At 46.9% G+C, this 11,919-nt stretch overlaps 1 protein-coding gene across 1 annotated transcript in view; it reads left to right on the top strand.

Moving 5' to 3' along the window:
* Window positions 1–11,919, top strand: part of T265_14657 (hypothetical protein) — a gene marked incomplete at both ends in the record, with an annotated part of 81,444 nt that overhangs the window by 41,147 nt on the left and 28,378 nt on the right. Inside the window, 4 exon segments of the mRNA XM_009174653.1 lie at window positions 968–1,109; window positions 2,130–2,266; window positions 3,127–3,481; window positions 5,904–6,164. Of these exon segments, the coding sequence (XP_009172917.1) occupies window positions 968–1,109; window positions 2,130–2,266; window positions 3,127–3,481; window positions 5,904–6,164 (895 nt within the window).

Here is an 11,919-nt window from a genome sequence, read left to right as displayed (position 1 = left end):
CAGGATCACAAATGTGGCGCAGTAGGTCATAATGACGGTAGTGCCTCCTCTTGGTTCTCGGCCTCAACCTTTCAATCTAGCGTTCGCCTCAGAACTGCCAAACATGCACAACGTATATTAGACCCCAGATCGAACAAAACGCGTTGCGTTTAAAGTGTACCAGTGGATAGCAATCTGGAAATTCCGATGCCTTCTGGACTTGACAGTGGCGACCAGCATTCGATGGATAACGAATTGTGATTTGCTGTTTGGTCCACACCTTCTGGGCTCGCCTTGATGCTAGGCAGGTGAGCGCCCCAATCTTGCTAAGTGCATGCCGGTTAGGCGCCAAAACGATTTTGGTGCGGGATTTTGCCTAGCATCTCCCCCCTTGGGCGTTTACGTAACTTAGAAGTCGGGGGTTCACTTGCAGTGAGTGGCTTCACTGGCTTGAGGACTCTGTCTGTCCACGTTGCGGTCGTAATGTGTTCTCGGGTTGAGTGTCCGATTGAGCAGCCGATGGATTTTCTGCATGGTGCCGAGATATCTAGGCTCAGCTCACTCGGTCCGGAGGATGGGATCTGCTCATTTATCCACCGGCTGAACCAACCTGAATCTCGAACAGCACTGCCTCGCCCGCGAGGAATGTATCCTGGAATTCATTTAGGGTGTCTGGTGCTGTATTCTCGAACCAGCAATCATTCGCCTTCACCGAAGGAGCGCGCGGTTGCTCCGTGTTGCCACTCAAAATGCTTCTGTATTCTCCGCGTTGTGTTGCTGTGGCTCAGTTGTCTCTTCTGTGGCCGGATAGTGTCATGCGTTGTTCGAAATTTCCATCAGAGCAGTGCCTCCACTGATGACATTCCATCAAGCGAATTGGGGAAACATGGCTGTCATGTACACACAGTGGTTTTCTTATCTTAAGGCAAATGAGTCCCGTGAGAGGATGAATAGTGTCGGACATGCCTCATACAGCATTCTCACGTAGAATAATAATAATCATTCAGCTGTAGCACCCTTTCGGTGCCTAGCTGCCATGTCACACGAAGGAGGCACGAGGGCTGAGATACTGCCAGATTGCCCAAGCCTAGACAGGGGAAGTCGAGTTCGAACCACGGACCTTCAGGTCAGTAAATTCGTGCTCTACCCACATGGTCCATCTCGCCCCTCTCTCATGGAAGGATCACGATGGAGAGAGGCTCTTTGAGCTCCTTGAACAACAGTGGCGTCTGTTCAGAATGGGGGTGCCAGCTGAGTGGCCTCTCCTTGGATAGTTTTCTCATGGGGGTGGCTAATCAATACACGAACTCTCTCCGACTGGTTTCCCTCCATGTTACTTGATCTTTTTAACCCCAAAACAGTAACAATCAATCATACAAATTGATGTTAGATTAGTCCTTATTCAACTGCACTTTTTGTTCTAAAGGATACACGCGATGTTGAATATGCTGGTTGCGATTCATGGTTGATGCAGCTGATCCTTCCAAGGAGTCCCCTCAGTTTAGTAATTTAGCAATAGACCTCGTAACGTGTTCCGGTAACTTCACTGAGAGTTAGGAAGACAGCACGAAGCAATGAGCACGCCTGATCAGTTCGTTGGTGTAGTTCTAATTATTGACTAATGACTAGTAATTAACTAAGCTGCCAATCGGATTCCGTGGGTTTGCTGCCGGAGCACCATTTATCGCGCATCTGGACCGCATGTTTCACGTCACCAACCACTGACGTCGTATTCTGTGATTCCCATTAGATTACGTTGCAATGGTCCGAGCCTCAATAGTGCTTCCGGTCGTTTTCATTCACCACACGGACAAAGAATGGAGCTGGACAGACGTTGGACAACTTCGCCTTCCATCAGCTCATTGATTCCACGTATCTGCCCCGTTGTTCCCGGCAGTGCTAGTTTTTCACCAAACTCACACTGCTGCACTGAAAGCAGACAGACCTTCGATCACTAGGGTCCGGACTTTTGTGCGACAAAAAGCTAAAAATATGTATTTTGAATGTCTATCCACCTACCGTGACGACTTCTTTGCTATGACGTTTCAGTTGTAAGGGGCGAGATGGCCCAAGTGGTTAGAATGCGAATTTACTGACCTGAAGGTCCGTGGTTCGAATCCAACCTCCGCCACTCGACTTCCCCTGTCTAGGCTTGGGCAACCCAGCTCTCGTGCTTCTTTCGGGTGGCATGACAGCTAGGCACCGGAAGGGTGCTACAGCTGAGCGCTGTGTGACGTTCGCATGTTCTAGGTTGTGTCTGCCCACATCAGGGCAATCGAATCCACTTGTTTTTCCCGAGTTCCCGACAGTATACTTTCATGAGTATTATGTAATGAATACAACGCAATGATGGTTGATTTCCCGTTGAATGCGACTCATCAGGGTTTTTTCACGAAAAACCGTATAAAGCACCCTATCGAATGAGGCCCTTCCGATTCCACCAAGTCACTCCCCATCGGTCTCGATTTAGTGCGAATCCCCCGGAAGAGGACTGACTTCTTCGGAAAGACTAAAGGATCCCTTTCTCCGTGGTTTTCTGTCTCTGTGGGGACTTTCATATTGCTATAAGTACGAATGGGATACTCCGCCTTTTGTGACCGATCACTTTTCTGTACAAAATAAGCTGGTTATTTCGTCGGGGTGTGATTCCTGCGGCATTGATGAGAAATTCGACTTATCAATTAAGCACCCGTGTTTTGGTAGAATTAGCTTCGAATTCGATCCTCAGAGTAATTTCCCAATGGAATGGGGATTCATTAGATCTGAGCAACGTAGTTGGGCCAAACGACAGGGAAGCGTTGAGTTCATTGAGAAACAAGCAGTCGAGATGAAGGATGTGTTGATGGGATTAGCAGATTACGTGTAATTTCATGACACCTTATTCAACAGCTTGCTATCTTCAAATGTAGTGAGCAAAGAATGGCGCTACGGGAACAAAGAATACGGGAAAACAACTTTGACACATTGGAATGGACTCTGTTTAGGCTATTGCTAGTTCGTTTGGTTGATACCCAACTGAACATCTACCCTGGAAAAATTTTCTGTTCCATATGCCGGCGTGTTTCCACACGTTTATTCGAACATTGTGTGCATTTATTTGGATGTATCAGGCGCAGCTGATTGGGTATTTTTCTCTTCCCTTCACAGATGTCGGGTGGAAAAATGATCCAGCCGAACGCGCCTGATTCGGGTACATCTAAGGATGAAGGTAAGTTTAGTCTCCACTTGATGGTCATCACCGACTTTATCCCAGTTTTCTATCGCCCCACCCAGAATCCCTATGCTCTGCGGCTATTGAGCACCCAAGCATCTCCGACCACCGCGGACTCTAACGAGCGTCGCTACCTAACTTTTGGAAGTGTTTCTGGGAACATCACTCTTAGTGACAAGCGACAGCGTCGTACTGGCCCTCGACGTGGTACGGTGCGTGCCCGGTCAACCGAGCGACCGTCCTCTCATAGACGTGAGGGTAGTGAACATGGTCCACGGAGTAAACCCGTTGGTGAGTATTTACTCCTATTTCTTGACGATCCGTCTACTTTCCCTTGTCGTGTTATACCCGGTGCTCTGCGCAGTGTCGTCCAGGCGTTCTTTCATTCGTTCGCAGTTCTGACTGGTTCGTAAAGAATGCGGTAGAACATACTTGACATATCTTACATCACCGGAACACCCAAGCGGCCAACTAACGTTTGTTACTGGCTGAAAACGAGCCAGGTTCGTTAAGGTGTTTACTCGAATGAGGTGTCAGACTACTTGTGCACATCATTAGAGCAGCTTATTAAATGTATCAACCCAACGTGTGTGAGGTATGCATACGTCCAAGCACCATCTACCCAAGAAAACGTTGTTTTCCCTTCCAACCCATTGTTGGTGAAAGTTTCGTTGGGGGACAGGTGTTAGGCGGAATCCCCACGGAAACCGCTTTGCCACCCGTGATTAGGCGCTGCTACGGCCGATAAGCCTATTCCGATTCACCGAAAGGTCGGGCCTCTTACCGGTCTAGCATCAAGGGGCGCTCCGATTGGTCGAAAGTCTGAACCCATTAACCAGTCATGATCGGATAGCTGCCGGACGCCGGATGACAGTGACGCATCCAGAAGGCGTCAGAATTTCCAGAATGTTGTCGCCTCATACGCCCCCTAAACGATGCGCTGTGTATATGTTTATGACCTGCTTTTATACCTTAATACATGTTTTGTGCCCTTGGTGATTGTTTTGACGGGAAAGCTAGCTTGGAAGGTTCAAGCTGAGAAATGACCCAAGTGTTTAGAGCGCGAATTTACTGACCGGAAGGTCGGTGGTTCGAGACCGATCTCTGCCTCTCGACTTCCCTTGTTTAGGCTTGGGCAACCTGGCAGTATCCCAGCCCTCGTGCAGCCTTCGGGTGGCATGGTAGTTAGGCACCGAAAGGGTTCTACAACTGAACTATATATATTATTATTTTGTTATTATTACACACTTCATCTAGGGTTCAGGTATTTTCATCCATCACTGAGCTGAGGAAATACTGCCGTTATTACAGTGCACCATAGCTTGGGTACGTTAGTGAAAGCGGCTACACTCAAACTGAGTGCTGCGAAGTCTTCACGCCTTCCTGTTTAGACCCACGCAATTATCCTTGCATGTGGTTGAAAACCCTGGAACATATGGCACGCAACCGATCCCAGTTATACACATGCTGTCTTCTGGCAGTCGGACTGCCCGGCTAGCTCTCCTGTCGTTGTGCTCTAAGCTTATGTCGGATAGGGTTTGCAGATATGCTTGGTTGATCCTGCCGTTGGCGCTTCAATTCGGCAGGAATATACTGCTAGACTTCCCCACGAAAGACCAATCTCATAACATGAAGATGCCCTTTGACAGACCGTTTTTGAAAGCGTGCTTTTCAGGAACAATCACCTGGAATCGAAAGTTTCTACGCATTCTCACGCACCTTATGTCCTCAGATGTAAGCTACTAATTGGTACGAATCTCTTGATACAGTTCTTCTGACTTCGAGGGGCACTGAAATAGGCGCATGTCTGAGTATGCAGACATTAACTCTTTTCTCTCCTTCCCTTTTTGGCTGTTTTCAGTGTTTCTGTGACTAGCTTTTATCCAGACATCCGGCTTACTTTCCTGCCCGTCAGAACTTAGGATGGCATGCATTAAACGTAGCAAAAAGATACGACAAATTTCGATGATTCGGTTTCAGGACGTTTGTTCGTTTTGATGAAACACCGAGGCCGATTGTTTGAGATTGGCCCGTATCCTATCCATTCAAAGCGTGCGAACACTACCCAGTCAGTCCAGTCAACGCGGTGGATGACTTCGGTGATCATTGTCCGCGTCTAAAATCAAGCTCACCAACAAGCTATTTTTCTGGTTAAGGGGGGACAGTGGAAATGAACTAGTTGGGTGAGATTGGGGCGAGATGGCCCAAGTGGTTAGAGCGCGAGTTTACTGACCGAAAGGTCCGTGGTTCGAACCCGCCCTCTGCCTCTCGACTTCTCTTGTTAAGGCTTGGGCAACCTGGCAGTATGCCAACCCTCGTGCCTCCTTCGGGTGGCATGGCAGTTAGGCACCGAATGGGTGCTACAGCTGGACGGTTTTGGGTGAGATCTAGTCGACCCATCACAAACATCTTGGCTGCTTGCTTCCTAAAAGAGCTCGAGGTAAATCCGAGATTATTCCTCCTTGGATTTTCAGTTTTTCTTCATTCCCACTCTTTTATATTCTGTTTACTCTGAGGCTTTAAATATATTTAGATAAACTTTGGGGTTGCACGGCAATGGTGCATCAGTGTCAACACTGATGTTGCCGATTTCTGGTTTTCGTCCCCTGACTGTGCTTTAGCCTGTTTTTTCGAATACAAGATCTTATGAGTGATTCAAGTGATACTAATCAGTTAGTTCATCGTATCCGACTATTTTCCGCAACAAATACAGGCACCGTGGATGACATTGATATTGGGTTGACCAAAGCCGAATCCAGTAGCCCTGGACTATCTGGGATGGATGAAAAAGTGGCCTGTACCAGCTTCACCCGGACCACCAGGAATCCCTTCTTACAAAGTCTCAGACAGTTGTTAAACTGGTCCAATGCACCAACTGATACGAACACTGGAACCTTAGAGGAGTCGGCGGATCGACCAGTGTTCATACCTATCTCCCCGAAAAAGCTGAAGGACCGTTTGGATGCCATACTCGGTAAGTTTGTGTGGGTGTTTGGACTGCTTTTTGTCAAGTTAGTGTAACAATGATCCGGTGACAACGGGGCTTCTTAGTACAGGGATCTTGTTAATAACAAGTAAAATATGAAGACTGTGCTGCTTTTATAGATCTCTCTCTCCATCTAACCTGCGTTCATCCAGTGTGAGCGTTCTCATCAGTCTTGGTCAGTCAACTCTGCCTGTTGAGTACAATGTGTATGAGTTCTTTTGGATCCGATTCTTTTTGGAATTTCTCACATCGTTCGGTTTTCGAGTCTATTACTGAGAACCAGTAGCACGGAATAATCGCTACTCATGAATAGAAAAAAGACTCACCGAGTACTTGTTGTGTATGCTCACCCTGTGTACATCTGCTTTTTCATTGACGGTTATCACCACCGTCAGCCATAGGCGTTGTGCAAGTTTTTCAGCGGTTCCAGCAATAGACCAGCGGGAGTGAACTTACATGAGATGTGACAGGCCAAGAACTGAAGTGTTGATACAGCTATAGGAACAGGTATGGGAAAAAGGGGTCGACGGAAGTGTGGGGCTCTGAGTTGAACAGCTCAAAGTCTGGAGTCTGACCGGGCCATATTTCGCAGCGCCTCTAGCCATCACCATAGTTCGCTCCGAATCCTATCCAGCGCGGCTCTCGTGTTTCGCTGTCGACTCACTGGCTACCTCTTCTCGATCGTTTTCTCCTTTGCTTGGAAGGGTGAAAAAGGCTGTGTTCCAGACCATCCTGTGACATTCGAATTTCGCCAACAATCCAGATCAATGTGTGAAGTTTCACTTGCTCATCCATCGTCCGTCGGGCTTTGTCCTGTCATGTGAACAGCACACCAAATTTTCTCGACCGCTTCTCCTGGCTAGCGTGTGTGTGATGTCGGGACAAAGGAGAAGTATGTCTTCTGTGCACTTGGCAGCGAACTTCCTAGGAACATTTTGTTCCAGTAGTCATCAGAGACTGACAAACTATTTCATGATAATAGAAACAAGGAACTTAAAGAGGAGGACGGTCGTGCATGGCACCACTGGACCTGGGGAGTTCTTGCAATACTCACCGCCGTAGTTAGCGAGATTTTGTTCGGAATGTCATTGCTGGTCGAACACTGCCGAAGTTCCCCTTTCGCTTTATCGTACTTTTCAACGGTTTTCTCCTACAGAAAGATAAGTCGGTTCTGCGCGGTCGTCGAAGTTGTCTGTGGTCGGCTTTTGGAAACAGCGGCAATGACGTGCATAGCTAACTCGCGCCCAATTAATATGTGACAGCCTGAAAGTAAACAGGCCTGAGCGCGACTAGAGTCTGATGGAACGAGCCCGGTTCACGTATATCGCGTACCATAGCTCACTCCGATTACCGATCGATTTAGGTCGCTCCATCGACTACCGGAGATCCTCCAAAGTCCTAACTAAACATTGTATATCCGATCTACGTGTAGTAGGCTATGTGAATAACTCTCTTACAGAACGTCGGCACTGACCTGTTTGACAGTATGACACTTTCCTCACTACTTCTAGTCTATGCCGTGTGAGTGGCATACAACTAGTGGGGAAACTAGTGATCATGGCCAAGAGTATGTTGGTAGCTGTTGTTCGGTTTTCCGGGGGTGGACGATTCGGTTGCGAACGTTTTTCGATCAATCAAAGTGACATCACTAGTGCATACTAGGTCAAAGTTGCGTTTTTTTGTCTAGCAGTGCGTCAGCGCGTAGTTCATCGGATTTACTGATGAATACGAAAGATATGAATGATTCTCCCCTTGTTGTGGTGAAGTTTTTTTCAGTAGCATGTTTCGAAATTGAGTTGTTGATTTCCGGTCTGACCGTGAAACTTGTAGAGCTTGTCGGTTTGCTGTTGTCGAAGTCTTGTCGCCAATTTCGTCTAAATAGCTGTCTCCGGATATTGTTAGCTAAGTCGTACTCCTGGCTTGTTTAATTACCTGATTGTCAGGCGACAAGCTCAGTAACATGCTCAATCGATCACAGTTTAAAAGGGCAGAATGAAGTCGCTGGACTCAGAAACCAAGATTGGGGTTTTATAGATTGGTAGCATAACCTCGTCAAACGTCCTTCAGCTTCTTGTTCCGCAGTGCATGGTAATCTACTGAGTTTTTTTATTGTTATTGGGACTTGAAGTGGTTTTGGCGACCACGTACTCCCTGGTTCGAGCTCACTTCTTTAGATCACGGTTTAATTCATCCCGACATGAGAAACCTGGTCATAGGTAGACATCGGATGCTTTCTATGCAGTGTATTGATTAATTTATTTTATAAATCACCACAAAACTGTCATTTAGCTCGGTGCTGTCTCGTGCAGCGCCATGTGAACCCTCAGTATACAGTAGATTGGTGACGTCTTTGGGTTTCCAACTGTGCGCAGTAGGTCTGAAGACCTCAAGGGAGAAATGCCACGTGACCGGCTACTCACTGAAGACAAGCACAGCGGTTGCCTGCACTAGTAACATGGTCGACATATAAATTTGGTGACAGAATTGTAAGATTACTCACGAACTGTCATTCAAAGACGTCAGAAACGGCATACCATATTCAGACTCCCTTCTGTGTAAAAATGTTGGGTTTGAGTGGGTATTAATCAGTTCACTGTGGTGACTTAGCTAGACACTCTGCTGTTGTCCGTTGTGTTTCATCTTTTTAAGTGCTCGTTACAGTCATTCGCAGCTGCCGAACAACGAACCGTATTCAGGCCCCAAAAAAATAACGGCTACACTGCTAAACTGGAACTTTGACAATCTCTCTTAGCTCTTCGGTGCTTCTTGCTTCGCATGTGTCTCTCGTTGGTTGCCGTTCATGTCCGTTCAAAGTCCTTACTAGTGACGTTCTTTTTAATGTCGTCTCTTTAGAAAAGTCACTCTTGATTATGCCTCCGTTAGCTCTGTATCATGAAAACCAGCATTTGAGTAGAAGTTCAACCAAGTTTACCCACCATTTCCAAATCAGAGCCGAAACTTGCAAACATATCAACCGACCGGACGTTCCCTGCTTTTCGAATTGTAACGGAGGCTAACTGGAGGTTTTTACGAGTTCTTTCATGGATTACTACCTTGGTTTGATGCGAATGGTGGGTAAACTCCAGTAGTATCGCTGAATGCTGCCATTTATGAATAGCGATTAGCATACCAGTATGGTTTTAAAGTGTGACACTTAACTGAATCCCAGCTGACTTCCTTGTTCATGATATTCTCCAATGTAATAATAATAAATAAATAATGGTTCAGCTGCAACACCCCTTCGGTGCCTAGCTGCCATGCCACCCGGAGGAAGCACGAGGGCTGGAATACAGCCAGGTCGAGAGGCAGAGGTCGGGTTCGAACTATGGACCTTCCGGTCAGTAAATTCGCTCTCTAACCACTTTGGCCATCTTCATTGTACTGTATGATGTCCGAGATATCGCAGTATATTCTTTCCGTCCGCCGAGCTTGGCAACTGACTTGCAAACCTCTCGCCGACATATGCCGTTCAATGGAGAGAAACTATCAACTAATGTCGAAATCGACCCCATTTATCAACCACTAGGAGCAAGAGAACATCAGATCCACAATTCTCCAAACCGTACAATTAACCAGACAAGGAACTCATAGGAGAAGCCGGAAAACCCGATTTAGCCGGAAATATCAGTTTAATCGGAGGAGGTATTCAGCCAATGAATCAAGGTGCTGGCGGACTCCGAAACACCAGCCGTTACAGTGGAGATTGTATATTAGTGCACTGTCCACACTTGCTCGGCTATTCGGCGGACTTGAGTAAACATTGTCAGAATCATTTGCTGGAAATATTGTCTCCTTGTCTGTGTGCAATTGCACCCTTATGGCCGTTTGATTTGCTTGTCCAGTGTTGCTCAGTCCTCTATTCTCTATCTATGATGCTGTTAACTTATGTGTATAGCCAGGTTTGAGCAAACCCAGCCGCACACCGGACGGCGTCTCTATCCCTCCAGATAGGCCTGTGGGAACGTGAATCAGGTGGTAAGATCTACCATATGTCTCACCAGCTTCACCGTCTCCATACTGGTCAGCGTCGCGCCTGACTTCGAGCCCATCATCCATGTTACTGCCGTGAATACGGAATTCTGTTGACGGTGAACCGTAGCGACTGGTGAGATGTCTGATGACTTTCCCCTATGAATGTTGTGAAATCGATACCGTGTAAACGGTCATTCTTCCCGGTTCGACCACTGCGGATGACTTTCCCTGTGGATGTTGTGAAGTCGATACTGTCTGAACGGTCATTCTTCCCGGTTCGACCACTGCGATCTCCATCCTTCTTTCGTTTTTCAAAACCTGACATGTGGTAATTGCTCAGTTCTCCTGTTCACCGTTTTCTCTGTTTCGCTTGGACTGCTTTCGAGAAATACACTCATTTGCAAACGATCAGTCTCGAGAAGTTCAGACCACTGCAAATTAGGAGAGAGCCAGCCAAAGGAATCAAAGGAACCATCAAAAATAGATGCCACTGGGGTAATCAAAAGACCTCAGACCACGACGCAACTAGAATCACAGACGGACTAATAATAAATTGCCGAAAGCGCTGTCTTGCTGTTGGCAATCAAGTTAAGAACGACGACAACAACTTGATTTTCACGGGAAGCCTAATTGAATTACTCGCTTATGAATTTCTTTAACTGATTTTGCTGCACAAAGGCCGCCTCGTTTTTCAGTTGGTGCTTCTTTAAGCGGGAAGAGAAATAAGCTGCCGACCAACCAAGATGTGGTGAAGAGACTCGTCCAACGATTTTGTAAGTTGGACATCAATCTTGTCTTATTCTTTGCGGGTAGTCTCTACAGTTTCGCCTTTCAGTAAGGAATAATCCGTGCTCAGCCGCAAGGGTCTTACTGCCCTAGTGGCGCTTTTCACGGAACTAGTCAATGTTAAACGCAAACTGGCGAATAAGCTCCTTCAGATCAGTGCCCCGCACAACTTTTTGTGATACTCTTTGTGGAATTGCGAAGAGATGTAACACACTACTCATAAGTCTGTGGGAATGACTCTTCGACAACCCACGACCGGTTTTGTGTTTCTTTTGGCTCATCAGGTAGCCTCATTCTCCGAGTTTCTTCCAATCTTACGTTCTAATTGAGCCCAACTTGCACGCAATTCGCCTCATGCTCTCCTTTGGTTTTCGCAGGCGACTCAACTGAATTTATATGGAGCGGGCCATCAGGAAAAGGAGTCTCATTTTCAAAGACGTCCTGTATTTAGAACTACTTAATTTACCTTGGGTCTCTATAGTGGGTTTACATTAGTTTACGGCGACGTTCGAATGTAGAGCAATCAATCGACTCCAAGAATATGGATAGTGGTTGACCCACCCAGAAGGTTGATCCCCCACCCGGGGGCGAGATGGCTCAAGTGGTTAGAGCGCGAATTTACTGACCGGAAAGTGCGTGGTTCGAACCCGACCGCCGTCTCTCGGCTTCCCCTGTCTAGGCGTGGTCAACCTGGGAGTATCTCAGCCCTCGCGCTTCCTTCAGGTGGCATGGCAGCTAGGCACCGAAAGGGTGCTACAGCTGAACAATTAGTAGTATTATTATATGGATTGTAGTCAAGGCTCGAACATACTGGCCGGAAAGTTCATGGTTCGGACCCGACTCCTTTACCTAGACTGCTCCTATCCAGTCTTCGGAAACTTGGCAGTGTCTCGGCCCTCGTGTTTCTTTCGGGTAGTCTAGAAGTCAATCAGGGTGATCCAGGTGAACCAATATATATATATATATATATATATATATATATATA

The sequence above is a fragment of the Opisthorchis viverrini genome (genome assembly GCF_000715545.1).
Source record: "Opisthorchis viverrini unplaced genomic scaffold opera_v5_232, whole genome shotgun sequence".
NCBI lineage: Eukaryota > Metazoa > Platyhelminthes > Trematoda > Opisthorchiida > Opisthorchiidae > Opisthorchis > Opisthorchis viverrini.
Note: the sequence above shows the minus strand (reverse complement) of the source record. Positions and strands in the feature narration are given on the sequence as shown.